Here is a 16321-nt window from a genome sequence, read left to right as displayed (position 1 = left end):
ATTACAGAGATAAATGGAGCTGGTTTCTATCTCATTACAGAACTGAATGGAGCTGGTTTCTATCTTATTACGGAGATAAATGGAGCTGGTTTCTGTCTCATTACAGAGATAAATGGAGCTGGTTTCTATCCCATTACAGAAATAAATGGAGCTGGTTTCTATCTCATTACATAACTGAATGGAGCTGGTTCCTATCTCATTACAGAACTGAATGGAGCTGGTGTCTATCTCATTACAGAGCTGAATGGAGCGACCATCCATTTCTTTATTTCTGCATCTGCTGTATGAATACATCTAATCTAATTGATTAATAAACAGATTCGTTCAGTTCTAGGTTAGGGTTAGGTAAGTGTATGTGTGTGTATCAGTGGGTGAGTACATGAGTATGCATGTGTGTATGTGTGTGTATCCTTTTATATGTGTGTGTGCCTGTGTGTGTATCCTTGTATGTGTGTGTGTGCCTATGTGTGTGTATCATTGTATGTGTGTGTGTGTGTGTATGTGTGTGTATCCTTGTATGTGTGTGTGTGTGTATGTGTGTGTATCCTTGAGTGTGTGTGTGTATCCTTGTGTGTGTGTGTGCCTGTGTGTGCCCCACCTTGCTCCCAGTCTGACATCCTGACACATTTCAACAATCAATGTTGAAAATAAATCTGAGGATGTGATTGGAAATGAACTTGACATCTGTAGCGTAATGAGGCCCTGTAATTGGATAAACAGTGTATCTGAGGTCACAGATGACTGCAGACCAAGGATGTGTGTGTGTGTGTGAGCTGTCAGACAGATGAGAGACCCTAACCCTAACCCTAACCTTTGCCTCAACCCTAACCCTAACCCTAGCCTCAGCTCTCTGCCTTGATTGATCCCTCAGGCAAAAACCCGCCCAATGCTCTCTCACCCTCTCCAGACCAGACTGACTTGCAATGTGCAGACAGAGCAGGAAGTTGCAATAGGCCCGTGCAACCCAAGGTTTGATACCAGCACAAACAGAAACCCTCTTAAACCTAAACCTAGACTCAAACCTAACCTAACCCTAACCTCAACCCTAACCCTAACCCTAACCCTAACCCTAACCCTAACCCTAACCCTAACCCTAACCCTAGCCTCAACCATAACCCTAGCCTCAACCCTAACCCTAACCCTAACCCTAGCCTCCACCCTTCCTGCTGTCAGGTGAGGTATGCCTCGTTGCCATAGAGATAACCTCACTAGGGGTTAATATACAGGGAGCCAGGATTTGAGAACCATTGTTGTAGACTTCTGTATGAGTAATGCATGTCCTGTATGTGACTCATGGGTTTGGGGGGGGGCAGGTGTTACTTGGCAGGTGTCAGTATGATGTGTGTACCTCCCACTGAAACCCAACCATTTAGTTTGACCCCCACAGTACTGTAATGACCAGACCAAGAGCCAAAGACCCAGAGCTCAGATCTGTCCAACCCAGGGGAAGAGGCCTCCACCCTGGCCTCCTCCCTCTCCACCTCCCCCCTCCCATGGAGAGACAGCAGGTGCCCTTTAAAACTGACAGGCCTTTCTTCTCCAGGCTCACCCAGGCTCTCACGGATCATTACTGGACTGTTAGTCCCAGGGGTCCATTATACTGGATGTGGTGGGTAGGAGGTCTCAGTACGTCAGCTCAGTACTGGATGTGGTGGGTAGGAGGTCTCAGTACGTCAGCTCAGTACTGGATGTGGTGGGTAGGAGGTCTCAGTACGTCAGCTCAGTACTGGATGTGGTGGGTAGGAGGTCTCAGTACGTCAGCTCAGTACTGGATGTGGTGGTTAGGAGGTCTCAGTATGTCAGATATGAATAAGAACGGAGGAGAAAGGAGGATCAGTGGGTGAGATCTTAGCGCTGTATGCTTCTCTGAAATACAAGTATATGATAGGGTTTTAATATTGCCTATGTTGTTGCCTTGGCAAGACAATGACAAAGGTGTTGGCTGATGTAGAAACAGACTGGTACTCAGCAGGCTGTAATTGGATCACCAGGTGCACTCTACAGCATAACATATGCTGCTTCTCTGAAGGCTCACTACATAGGACTAACAGAACACCTCCATCTCCTCAATCAGGTGAATGGTAGGGACTTGGGAATGTTAGGGACTTGGGAATGGTAGGGACTTGGGAACGGTAGGGACTTGTGAATGGTAGGGACTTGGGAATGGTAGGGACTTGAGAATGGTAGGGACTTGGGAATGGTAGGGACTTGGGAATGGTAGGGACTTGGGAATGGTAGGGACTTGGGAATGGTTGGGACTTGGGAATGGTAGGGACTTGGCTGTGTGAAGAGACTAGCTTTTGTGATACTGACTCACCACATAGACACCTAGTTATTCCTGTACAGTGTACATAGGTTTAAGACTCTTCTAATTCCCACCCCATAGACTTCTAGTTATTCCTGTACAGGTTTGAGACACTTCTATCTCTTCCCCGTTCAGGTGAATGGCAGGGACTACTCCAAAGCCAGCCATGATGAGGTGGTGGAGGTCATCAGGAGAGACCCCATCGTGGTGCAGGTCGTCCGTCGCCATGGCAACCCCGCCCACGCACACCAAACATTTAAGGAGGTGCACGTGGTGGACGTGTGCACGCAGACTGACATCACCTTCGAACACATCATGGCCCTGGCTAAGCTGAGACCTGCTACTCCACCTGTACCCGACATCTGCCCCTTCCTGCTGTCAGACAGGTGAGGAGCATCTAACCCTAACCCTAACCCTAACATTAACCTTAACCTTAACCCTTACCCTAACCCTAGCCTCAAACCTTACCCTAACCCTCAACCCTAACCCTAACCTGCTATCTGCCACTTCCTGCTGTCAGACAGGTGAGGAGCATCTAACCCTAACCCTAACCCTAACCCTAACATTAACCTTCACCCTTACCCTAACCCTAGCCTCAAACCTTACCCTAACCCTCAACCCTAACCCTAACCTGCTATCTGCCACTTCCTGCTGTCAGACAGGTAAGGGGCATCTAACCCTAACCCTAACCCTAACCCTAACATTAACCTTAACCCTTACCCTAACCCTAGCCTCAAACCTTACCCTAACCCTCAACCCTAACCCTAACCTGCTATCTGCCACTTCCTGCTGTCAGACAGGTGAGGGGCATCTAACCCTAACCCTAACCCTAACCTGCTATCTGCACCTTCCTGCTGTCAGGTGAGGTATGCCTCGTTGCCATAGAGATAACCTCACTAGGGGGTTAATATACAGGGAGCCAGGATTTGAGAACCATTGTTGTAGACTTCTGTATGAGTAATGCATGTCCTGTATGTGACTCATGGGTTTGGCCTCATGGATTTTCTGCCAGAACTTTCTAATACAGTGAGGGAAAAAAGTATTTGATCCCCTGCTGATTTTGTACGTTTGCCCACTGACAAATAAATGATCAGTCTATAATTTTAATGGTAGGTTTATTTGAAAAGTGAGAGACAGAATAACAACAACAAAAATCCAGAAAAACGCATGTCAATAATGTTATAAATTGATTTGCATTTTAATGAGGGAAATATGTATTTGACCCCTCTGCAAAACATGACTTAGTACTTGGTGGCAAAACCCTTGTTGGCAATCACAGAGGTCAGACGTTTCTTGTAGTTGGCCACCAGGTTTGCACACATCTCAGGAGGGATTTTGTCCCAATCCTCTTTGCAGATCTTCTCCAAGTCATTAAGGTTTTGAGGCTGACGTTTGGCAACTAGAACCTTCAGCTCCCTCCACAGATTTTCTATGGGATTAAGGCCTGGAGACTGGCTAGGCCACTCCAGGACCTTAATGTGCTTCTTCTTGAGCCACTCCTTTGTTGCCTTGGCCGTGTGTTTTGGGTCATTGTCATGCTGGAATACCCACCCACAACCCATTTTCAATGCCCTAGCAGAGGGAAGGAGGTTCTCACCCAAGATTTGACGGTACATGGCCAGTCCATCGTCCCTTTGATGCGGTGAAGTTGTCCTGTCCCCTTAGCAGAAAAACACCCCCAAAAGCATAATGTTTCCACCTCCATGTTTGACGGTGGGGATGGTGTTCTTGGGGTCATAGGCAGCATTCCTCCTCCAAACACGGCAAGTTGAGTTGATGCCAAAGAGCTCCATTTTGGTCTCATCTGACCATGACTATGGTCCCAGCTTCCTTGAGATCATTGACAAGATCCTCCCGTGTAGTTCTGGGCTGATTCCTCACCGTTCTCATGATCATTGCAACTCCCCGAGGTGAGATCTTGCATGGAGCCCCAGGCCGAGGGAGATTGACAGTTCTTTTGTGTTTCTTCCATTCTTCCAATAATAGCACCAACTGTTGTCACCTTCTCACCAAGCTGCTTGGCGATGGTCTTGTAGCCCATTCCAGCCTTGTGTAGGTCTACAATCTTGTCCCTGACATCCTTGGAGAGCTCTTTGGTCTTGGCCATGTTGGAGAGTTTGGAATCTGATTGATTGATTGCTTCTGTGGACAGGTGTCTTTTATACAGGTAACAAACTGAGATTAGGAGCACTCCCTTTAAGAGTGTGCTCCTAATCTCAGCTCGTTACCTGTATAAAAGACACCTGGGAGCCAGAAATCTTTCTGATTGAGAGGGGGTCAATTACTTATTTCCCTCATTAAAATGCAAATCAATTTATAACATTTTTGACATGCGTTTTTCTGGATTTTGTTGATGTTATTCTGTCTCTCACTGTTCAAATAAACCTACCATTAAAATTATAGACTGATCATTTCTTTGTCAGTGGGCAAACGTACAAAATCAGCAGGGGATCAAATACTTTTTTCCCTCACTGTAGATAAACCCTTTATTCATAAAGAACATGGGTTAGCCTTGAATATGAAATTGAATTAATAAAATGCGGATGAGGTAATAATGTAGACATTAGTAGACACTTTTATCCAAACTGACTTACTGTAGTGAATGTATACATTTGTATGGGTGTCCCCTTGGATGGTTCTCCTTAACACGGAGATGCTTTATTATGGGTTACGTCAACCTGATGTGGTTGTTCAGAGCCGCCTCTACTGTATCATGGTGGACAGCAGCATTACCCCCCCCAAGTACAGCTGATCACATCCCTTTAATGTCATCAGGCTGCTCTCCAACCCACGTGTAATAGTTGTGTCTGCAGTGCAGTCACACTGCCGCATCCATTTCCTTTAAGAGTTTACAAGGTGATTAAAAACAAATGGAAAGACTGACATACAGCTCATTCTCCATCTATTTATAGGTCTTTACTGGGCCCCAGATTAAATCAATTTGTCCTATAAACCACAAATCATCCGTTCCCTCGTCTGTGATACGGCTGATAAGGGGGAGGCAGTATGGATGCTGGTGTGATTAGAAATAACAGTGATGTTACTGTGGGCTGGTTATACCCAGGGCTGCGATGTCGCTGCATACATGCCAAGTAAGCATCTGTAAATCAATATATTACAGAGGAGATAAAACCCACTTACATGGGTTTTATGTCTCGTTAAAATGTGTCTATGTTTCAAATGAAACAATGTGTGTATAGATCCATGCCATTAGTTGCTTTATTGGGGGTTGTAAACTGGGTTTTTGCTAGCGACCGATATGTACAACGCAGGGAGAAAGGTGTTAAAACCAGCTTGCTACTCACACATCTTTCTTTCTTTCTCCCCCTCTCTCCCCCTCTCTCGCCCTCTCTTTCTTTTCCTCCCCAGCTGTCACTCCATCCACACCATGGAGCATGAGTTCTACGAGTGTCCAGAGTACCTCTCCAACACCCCAGCTGAAGTGGACATGCCAGATGAGTTTGAGTACGAGGTAAGTCAATATTGAGCCCCACAAATTCCTGCCATGACAATTCTCCCACAGCGATTATATTGACAAGTCATCTGGCTCTTGGTCAAATATAGTGCTCCCTACTTATGCCCTACAAAGCTAATTACAACCACATATCCCGGCAACTCATTTTGTCATGCAAATGATAAAGATTAAAATACCGGTATGAATCTTTGTTAGATTTGGTGGGGACTCAGGCGCAGAGACGGACACACGGACAACGAGGGTGAATATGATGTTGTTTTATTCAGGGGGTTTTGGCAGAGAGGAGTAGTGCAGGGTGGAGCAGCTACAGACCGGGGTAGGAGCTGCGTGGTGAGGAGAGCCAGTAGCACCGAGAGCTGGATGCCGAGGATAACAGACAACTGGTGAGCGGGTTGCGGCGTGGGAGTGGCAGGCAGGCAGGCAGCAGGAATCGACGGGATCACAGGTGGTGAAGGAACGAACTGGCGCTGGAGAGGTGTCCAGCCCGGGTAGATAACTGCTTGTTGATTGGTGACAATGAGCCGCAGCTGGATGTAACTGATCTTGTGAGAGAATGGCCACGCCCCCTGACCTAGATCCTCTGACTGGGCTGCACAGCAGGGGGAGACAGACACAAACAACACACACACAGGGAAAAAGGGAAACAGAAAACAAGAGGGAACAAGAACAACAGTGCCGAACCGTAACAGTACCCCCCCCTCAACGGGCGCCACCCGGCGACCCCCCCGGCTTGTCAGGGTGGTCCCTATGGAAGTCAGCCACCAGCTGCGGGTCCAGTATAAACCGCCGGGGAATCCAGGACCTCTCCTCGGGACCATATCCCTCCCAGTCCACCAGGTACTGAAAACCTCTACCACGCCTCCGGACGTCCAGCAGTCTCCGCACCGTGTAGGCTGGATGGTCGGTCACATATCTGCGGTGGCGGAGGGGGATCCACCGGCGGACACAAAGGGCTGGAGGAGACCAGTTTAAGCTGGGACACGTGAAATGTAGGATGGACTCTCATGGCCTGGGGAAGCTTCAACCGAACAGCCGAAGGGTTGATGATGGAGTCGATCACGAAAGGACCCAAATACCGGGCGACAGCTACGGGAGTCCGTGCGTAGAGGGATGTTGCTGGAGGAGAGCCAGACTCGCTGACCAGGCTGGAACTGGGGAGCGACTATCCGGTGTCTGTCCGCCACTCTCTTGTTGCGCTCTGCTGTCCGTAGAAGGGCCTCACGGGTGTCCACCCACACCTTGCGGCAGCGACAAGGTTATCCTGAACTGATGGGACGGCTAACTCCTTTTCCTGAGACGGGAACAATGGCGGTTGGTATCCCAAAGCCGCCTCAAATGGTGAGAGACCAGTGGCAGATGAGGTGAGGGAATTGTGGGCATATTCGACCCACGGGAGGTGTTTGGCCCAGGTGGACGGGTTCTGGGATGTCACACAGCGTAGAGCAGCCTCAGGTCCTGATTGGTCCTCTCAGTCTGGCCATTGGACTGGGGATGGAAACCTGATGAGAGACTGACAGAGGCACCCAGAGCAGAACAAAACTCCTTCCATACCCGAGAAATGAACTGTGGACCTCTATCGGACACTATGTCCACAGGTATTCCATGGGACGGAATACATGTAGGACCAAGAGGTCGGCCGTCTCACTGGCAGACGGTAATTTTGGTAATGCAACAAAATGGGCAGATTTAGAGAATCTGTCCACGATGGTGAGTATGGTGTCATTACCTTCCGACATAGGAAGTCCAGTGACGAAGTCCAAGGCCACGTGAGACCAAGGACGACTCGGGACTGGGAGAGGCCGCAGCAGGCCCGAAGGAGCCCGGTGGGAGGCCTTATTTTGGGCACAGATGGAACAGGCCGCCACGTACTCCCGGACGTCAGCCTCAACAGATGGCCACCAAAAGTGCCTCTTCAGTAGCGACAGTGTACGGTTCATACCAGGGTGGCAGGAGAAGCTCGAGGTGTGGATCCAGTTGAGCACTTTGCGGCCGCACGGCTGCGGGAACATAGAGAAGGTCGGAGGGACCATCGGCCGGTCCAGGTTCCGACTCTTGAGCCGATCGGACGAGGGACTCGATTTCCCAGTGAACAGCCGCCACCAAACAGGAAGCGGGCAGAATAGGTTCAGGATTGCTGGAGTCTTCATTGTCTGTAAACTGGCGAGAGAGAGCATCAGGCTTGACATTGCGTGTGCCAGGACGGTATGTTAAAGTAAACTTGAACCTGCTGAAAAACAGGGCCCATCTGGCCTGACGGGAGTTTAGCCTCTTGGATGACTGGATGTAAGCCAGGTTCTTGTGGTCTGTCCAGACTATGAAGGGTTGCTCTGCTCCGTCCAGCCAGTGCCTCCACTCCTCCAATGCCAACTTAACAGCAAGCAACTCCCGGTTACCCACGTCGTAGTTCTTCTCCGCCGGGGTCAACCTCCTCGAGAAAAAGGCCACAGGATGGATCTTCTGGTCCGTGGAGGAACGTTGTGACAGGACAGCCCCCACCCCCTGAATCAGAGGCGTCCACTTCCACAATAAACTGCAAACTAGCATCTGGATGAATAAGAACTGGTGAGGTGGTGAATAGTTCCTTCAGTGTACTCACGGCTGACTCGGCCTCCGGTGTCCACAGGAATGGCACCTTAGGGGAGGTGAGCTTGGTCAGGGGGCAACCACTTGGCTGAAACCCCTGATGAAGCGTCGGTAGAAGTTGGCGAAGCCCAGGAAGCGTTGTAGCTGCTTCCGGGACGTGGGTGTGGGCCACTCCGCAACTGCTCTGATCTTGTCAGGGTCTGGTGACACTTGTCCCCGCTCGATAATAAAACCCAAAAAGGGGACGGACTGCCGGTGGAACTCACACTTTTCTGCCTTCACATATAGTTTATTTTCCATGAGGCGTTGGAGAACCAGACGGACGTGGGAGACGTGTTCATCCTGTGACTTAGAGAATATAAGAATGTCATCCAAATAGACAAACACAAACGGTGTAGAAAATCCCTCAACACATCGTTAACCATGGCCTGAAACACTGCTGGGGCGTTAGTGAGACCGAATGGCATGACTAGGTATTCAAAATGTCCGAGAGGGGTATTGAACGCAGTTTTCCATTCGTCTCCCTGCTTGATCCTAACGAGGTGGTAAGCGTTACGCAGGTCGAGTTTGGTAAACACGGTAGCTCCATGAAGGGGTTCAAAAGCTGAGTTGATGAGAGGCAGGGGGTACGTATTTCTGACTGTGATGTTATTAAGTCCTCTGTAGTCAATGCAGGGGCGTAATGTTTTGTCCTTCTTCTCAACAAAAAAGAACCCCGCCCCAACAGCGGAAGATGAGGGACGAATGAGACCAGAGGCTAGAGAGTCGCCTATGTAGGTTTCCATAGCTTCTCTCTCAGTACGGGACAGATTGAAAAGCCGACTGGATGGCAAAGGGGCTCCAGGCAGTAACTCAATGGCGCAATCGTATGGCCTATGAGGTGGTAGTGAAAGTGCTTTGGACTTGCTGAATACCTCGGCCAGGTCCAGGTACTCGTCAGGGACTGAAGAGAGGTCTGGGGGTTTGACAGGGGATGCAGGGGAACCTACAGAGGGCGGAATAGCCGACCCAAGGCAAGCATAATGGCAGTGAGTGCTCCAACTGTGTATCTTGTGGTTTTGCCAGTCAATATGGGGGTTGTGAAGGCTAAGCCAAGGGAAACCGAGGATAAGAGGGGAGGCAGAGGAGGAGACTACTTTAAACTGGATGGTTTCTTTGTGATTGCCTGACAGTATGAGAGAAACGGGGACAGTTTGGTGGGTGATGTTGGCAAACTGATGACCGTCAATAGCGGTTACTGTAATAGGCTTAGGCAGGGGCTTAACAGGGATCTCAGCCTGAGTAACAAGGTCAATGTCCAGGAAACTATCCTCAGCACCAGAGTCAATGAGAGCAGCTAAAGGGAGAGACAGATTCCTGAACTGGACTGTAGCTGGGATAACTAGACGGGGTGCTGTGGGCATGGAGTCAGGTGTAACACTTGCAAGTACGCCCACGTTTACCTGCAAGCTTTGTCTTTAGGGGCGAACCGGACAGTTAACCAGAAAATGAGTGCGGTCCCCACAGTACACGCACTCACCAGCCCGCATGCGCCGTTCCTTTTCGGCAGGGGACAGACGAGCACGGCCCAGCTGCATGGGCTCGTCCAGTTCCGTGGAGGGATCCGCTGAGGTGTATGGGCGGTGTCCGAGTGGTGGTGTTGCTCGGGTTGCAGAGCGAGGGCCCCCCGCCTGCAGTGCGGACCCGACCGCTCCTCTCCTGTCTCCTCTCCCGTAGCCTGTTGTCTATACGGGTAGCAAGAGAAACGAGAGAATGAAGGTTAGCAGGCTCCTCACGAACAGCTAGTTCATCCTTAATTGTGTCACTCAAACCGTTAACAAACGCTCCCTGAAGAGCGTCGTCATTCCACTTGGAATCGGCTGCCAAGGTCCAAAAATCAATGGCGTATTCAGCCACGCAACCCATGCCCTGTCGTAGCTTCAATAGTCTCTTTGCGGCGCCCCGGCACTCGCGGCCCCCCCGGCCGCGGGCAGTTCAGGGCCTCCCGCTGGGTGTGCGCGTGGATTGCGACCGGGCCTCCACCCCTGACGGGAATTGGACCGTGCCCGGGCCGTCTTCCGCTGAGCGCACCTGGGTACAACTTCTACGTTGTGAGGGGCTTCTGTTTGAACACCAAGCGGCACTGAAGCAGGAAACCACGGCATTTGTTCAGGTCCCCGGTAAAAGGTTCGGGTGAGGTCGTAGGGGGTTCCCGAAGGGCAGGAGCGAAAACCGAGCCTGGAGCAACTGTAGGAGGAGCAGGCGGAGGAGAAGCAGAGGGAGGAAGAGTAGTGAGTGTTACCAGGTTAGCTACCTGAGAGGTGAGCTGAGATACTTGATCCAACAACCGCTGGTTGTTATCCAATAGAGACCCGATGAGTTGGTCGTGTTGTCCCAATAACATTCCCTGTGAATGGAGGGCGCGTTGTACGCCATCACCCGTTGTTTCATGTGGCGTCTCTGCTGAGTCCATGTATGGCCAGTTCGTTCTGTTAGATTTGGTGGGGACTCAGGCGCAGAGACGGACACACGGACAACGAGGGTGAATATGATGTTGTTTTATTCAGGGGTTTTTGGCAGAGAGGAGTAGTGCAGGGTGGAGCAGCTACAGACCGGGGTAGGAGCTGCGTGGTGAGGAGAGCCAGTAGCACCGAGAGCTGGATGCCGAGGATAACAGACAACTGGTGAGCGGGTTGCGGCGTGGGAGTGGCAGGCAGGCAGGCAGCAGGAATCGACGGGATCACAGGTGGTGAAGGAACGAACTGGCGCTGGAGAGGTGTCCAGCCCGGGTAGATAACTGCTTGTTGATTGGTGACAATGAGCCGCAGCTGGATGTAACTGATCTTGTGAGAGAATGGCCACGCCCCCTGACCTAGATCCTCTGACTGGGCTGCACAGCAGGGGGAGACAGACACAAACAACACACACACAGGGAAAAAGGGAAACAGAAAACAAGAGGGAACAAGAACAACAGTGCCGAACCGTAACAATCTTACTACCTCAGTTTGGTATGTTTTCCCTATAAAGAAGGACACTTGTCAGACACACTTGCAGTGTTGATAAATAGCCTAACTGGGAAGCTGGGAGGCTGGGAGGCTGGGTGGAGAATGTAATTTGTGTCAGAGAGGCAGTGACTGTGGGAGACGTGAGGTGAGGTGAGGTGAGGTGATGGGTGACGTGGTAGTGTGTGTTTGTGCAGTGGTGGTGCTCGTTTAATGGTCGCCCGTGGTTCACTGCACAGGATTCTGGGTCATTAGTGTTCCTCTGCTGCCAGCTGTGGTTTAACTGCCTCTTCTGACTAAATGGATGGATGTCTCTCTGTGTGAGAGAGGGATGAGAGAGGGCATGAAGTTTGAGCACACACTCACAGGCACACACACACAAGTACGCACACAGGCACACACACACGCGCGCAGGCAAGCACGCACGCACACACACACACACACACACTGGCCAGCCCAACTGAGGCAGGGTCAGTGTCAGGTCATGACCTGATTTCTGATGTTATGGCTACTCTTTCCCCTCAAACACACACACACACCTGGCCCTCAATTACTCTTTGTTCAAGTGTATCTAACTGTACCCTGAATGGCCTTGCTCCTCAAGGGAAGGGAAGAGTTGCCCTAGCAGCTCAGGGAAATTAGCTGTGAAGGATGTGTTTAGCCTGGCTTCATACTAACTTAAGCACAGCTACAGTGCAGCTGTGGGAGGTTTTTCTTCCCAGTGACCTGCTATAAAAACAACACACAGATGCAGATGATCTTCTACCATGGTCTCTCTAGGTGGTGTATCTCTAACCTCAGAGAGTACATCCACAGGTTATTACTGACGATTATAAGGTGGTTTACCCCTTTACGAGTGAATGTACTGCCTGCACTACACACTGTGATTTCTCACTCTAGGAGGGAGTCTCTAATCTAACCTCAAAGATCTCCAGATTACAAGGTTGTGTCCTGTACTACACACTGTGATTGTTCTCTCTGACAGTAGGGAGCTAGTGTTCTCTAATCTCTCAGTACATGGTAATTAATCAACAGTCATGGTGCGTTCATGTCAACCACTTTTCTCGACCGTTCTGAACCGTTCTAAACTGTGTGGAGGTGCGGAGTCTACTCGCCAGCAACAGCTGAGTCCTAGTGAAAAGCGCCCTTCCTCCTTTGAGGGAAAAATTGCTGTTTATTGTGGCTAGATGTTGAAGAAATGAATGTATTTTTTGAATCAGTCACCTCTGTGCTTTAGCTCTAATCTTTCCCAACTGCCACCAGGAATCCTTTGGAAATTAGGGTATCCCTTTAATTAGGGTATCCCTTTTATTAGGGTATCCTTTTAATTAGGGTATCCCTTTAATTAGGGTATCCCTGTTATAGTCCCTTCTTTCTACCCCCTGCCTTCCAACTGTAACTTCACAAGTAAAATACATTTGGCAGAGCAAAATGTAAAAATGTCAAACTGTACAATTATATATTTCTGTTTCTTCCCAACACAGCAGTGACTAAACAGACCAGGGTTAATACACCTGCAACATTAAGGGAACACGCTGTGAAGTAAATGCCATCGGTGCGACCATCAAAGACATCCCCAGTGGGACACCCGTCTGTGTTTTGTTTGATATGAGGTTTTAGTGCAATTGATGTACAGACCACCCTCTGGGCTGGGGGACATGGTAGGTGTGTGATGTGTTACCATGGTGAGGAGAGGTTAGGAACCACACAACAAGAATAAGCAAAGACCACAGGAGGTGGGATGTCATTTATCAGACAATAATTCAACATCAATTGCAGTCTTAACTGGTCTGGAATGATGCAGCTTTAGTACCAATGCCACAGTATACCATGGTGATAGTGGGTTACTTGTTGAATTTGTTTCAGTGATACAGTTGGTTTACATTCAAACACACACACACACACACACACACACAAGCGTATGAATGCACACACACATGCACTCACTCTCACACATTATTTCACCCTTTGCAGAGATTTACTGGGGGAACTGCGTGTTTCTCCCTATGGGTGCACACAGAGCTATGTTGATCAACATTTTGGTCTCGGTGAAGTTGGGGCACCAAGGTATGTGTTGTTAAAAGGGGAATTTCACCCTGGGGGAATCATGTCTGAGGCATGTTTCACACATACTTGCCCAGGAGGAAGGCAGGTCAGGGCTTCGCGCTCTGAATGATACACCCTATGACATCTTCCGGTGTATTGATGGGGGGGGGGGAGCAAGATCTAAAAATGAATGTAGTCCTACTTTGTGGTATTTCGTGAAGGCTCTATGTTATAATGATTGCACTATACGTTTTTGTGGGTGCAGATATGGTTGTCCTTGTTCCATATAGCCATTGGACGTCTGTCAGTGATGTTCCTATTGGCGGATTCATTGCTAAATATACAAGCAGACACATTTTTTCCATTCTATGAAAGACTACAACTTGTGTTGGGCGGTGCTTCATGCTCTGGCCGCTGTCCTTCCTCCAAGGCAGGCTTTTTTGTAAAAGAGGCTATATCAACTATTCTATTTTTACCTCTAATTAAGAATCTTCCGTTTTGTTGTGAAGGAAAAAAAATAGATGGTATCGCATCACTTCTCAACTGTCGTTGAAATTGATTCCCTAAGAGTTCAGTCTGATAATCTTTGATCACCGCATCATTCTTGATAGCCGCAAGCCACTAGGAGAATCAGGGTGAATCTCTGGTAGGTAGAACGGTGAAAGGTAACACATTTTTGCGCTTGTTTGTAATTAGCACAGCCAGGCACAGAACAACACACAGGCATGATGACAAATATTAGTGAAAAACAAGCGTTTACAAAAAACCTTGCCAAGAGAAGTTCTGAGATGACTGTGTGTTGGAGGTTCCAAGTAAACAACGGCATTATTGAAGTTGTGGCCACGCCCCCCCTACCTTCGCTATGAATGCCAGACTTTTTGGTTCACTTTTTGGTTCCTGATTCTACCAGTGAAATGAAAATGTCAGAGTTCAGCTTGTAGTTTGGACAATTGTGATGTTTATGATAAAAACGTAATGATGCTAATATAGCAATGACTATATGCCATGGCAGAGCCAGGGTGAAATTCCTCTTTAATGAACAACTGGAACAGGGCTTGATGGGACTGGAGTCTGAACCCCACTAGAGTGAATAGTGAATATTTCATCACCGTGGTAACCACAGCCTACTCCGTCTGGGGATCTACTCTGGCTCCTAGCTGAATATCATCAGTAGAAATTAGCAGAGGGCCTTAATGCTGGAAGCATTACATTTAAGAGGGTCTGTATAATTATCTCATACTTATCTAACTTTAGAAATAGATAATTCACCCTTCTGTGTCACTAACCTACTTCCTACACAATGGTGCAGAATGAAGTCAGTACCATATGTTGATATGAGCATAGATTTAATTTCCTGGCAACAGCTCTCTAGTTAGTGACAATTGTCAGAGACTAAGCTCAGAGTATTCATAAAGCGTTTCAGAGAGTGCTGATCTCCCCCTGGTCCATCCATTATAACCTGAAAGGCTAAACTGATCCTAGATCAACACTCCTACTCTGAGACGGTTTGGGAATATGGGCCCTGCTCTTTAACTTGAAAAGAACAAGGTCATTATGAAGTCTGTTCAGGTAACACATCTCTGTTGGACTCCTCTCCTCTCCGTTGTGAATTCTCTCTGTTCTGTTCTGTCTCTACAGCAGGTAGAGCTGTGCCGGCTCAACAGTCAGGAGAAGTTGGGTCTGACGCTGTGCTATCGGACTGACGATGAAGAGGATACAGCTATCTACGTCAGCCACGTAAGCACCACCACCATCACCACAATTTCTTACACACGCCTTTCCTACGCACTTCTCAGTAGTTGGTATTCAGACTTACCTTATGGCGTGGTTCCCTAGCGTGCTGAATAAATGTAATTCAACTGCTGAAAAACCTCCCACTTGCTGGCCAACATATTTTCCTGTGGAGTTCATTCAATAGGGGTTTCAGTACATTTATCTAAAGTCATCACTTTAAATTTGGTGTACCTTTCATTATAACTTTCTCGACAGGCTCACTAGAATATATTGAGAGAACGGTTCAGAATATTAGGGATCAATTAAAGAAAACCATCTATTGTAAATACACGCATATTCGTTTCCTTTTCAGCACCAGTTGTTCGATTTTAAAATACTCTGATCTTGTATATTATTTAGGGTTAGGAAAGTATTTATGAATCTTTTTTTTGTTTTGTTTGGAGAGCCTTTATGCACAAAATATATCGGTGAATCAAAAATACAGTGGTTTTATTCATCCTGAAAGTTGCCATATTCAATTGTTCAATCCATGAAATATTAGAAGATGAGAAAAGTGTACAATAGGGGTTTAACAGTAGTCCTATAAATCTATCCTAATAATCCTCACTAATCACGAAACTGTGATGACAACGGTCCAGTCGTGATGGTCTGAGTTCCATGATGATTCAATAGACTCCATGCCCTAAATTATTGCACAACTTGTAATACGTTCGCCTAATACAGTATGATCCACTATTACTAGCGATCCTCAGGAACAACCACATGAACGTGACAGAGGAAGGTAAACTAACGATGTAATGGAATGATGCAAAACGTAAGGAAACAAACACTAAAGTGACAGTTATAAATGTATGTGAGTATAACTGAAGGTGGCTACATACAGTGAGGGGAAAAAAGTATTTGATCCTGTGGTGTTGCGTCTGCTGTTGGTGGTTATTGCTGTCAACAAAGAGTCCGCTTAGGCTGCACCGTGATTAGAGGCTTTTATTAATATCACACGTTTACAGCATAAGTTACAGACCCGCGGTGTCTGGAGAAGCACCTTCCCAAATTAATCTGAATGCTTCTGACTCCCCCTTTGTCTAGCTCCTACTTATAAACAATGGCAAAAATGGGTTGCTCCCTCTTTCGTCCAATCACCGGTCTCCCCTGGGGCGTCACCCTCCAAACGGCTACATTTGAACTAAGATAAACATC

At 48.1% G+C, this 16321-nt stretch overlaps 1 protein-coding gene across 1 annotated transcript in view; it reads left to right on the top strand.

Annotated features, from left to right (window-relative positions):
* The window catches only part of LOC121543336 (PDZ domain-containing RING finger protein 4-like), a 76175-nt gene that overhangs the window by 35500 nt on the left and 24354 nt on the right, over window positions 1-16321 (top strand). The window contains exons 2-4 of the mRNA XM_045208815.1: window positions 2441-2691; window positions 5675-5777; window positions 15029-15127. Coding sequence (XP_045064750.1) covers window positions 2441-2691; window positions 5675-5777; window positions 15029-15127 — 453 coding nt within the window. The remainder of the gene's footprint in view (window positions 1-2440; window positions 2692-5674; window positions 5778-15028; window positions 15128-16321) is intronic.

This window comes from Coregonus clupeaformis, chromosome 28 (assembly GCF_020615455.1).
Source record: "Coregonus clupeaformis isolate EN_2021a chromosome 28, ASM2061545v1, whole genome shotgun sequence".
In the NCBI taxonomy this organism is placed as follows: Eukaryota; Metazoa; Chordata; class Actinopteri; order Salmoniformes; family Salmonidae; genus Coregonus; species Coregonus clupeaformis.
This window is presented reverse-complemented; position numbering and strand designations above follow the sequence as displayed.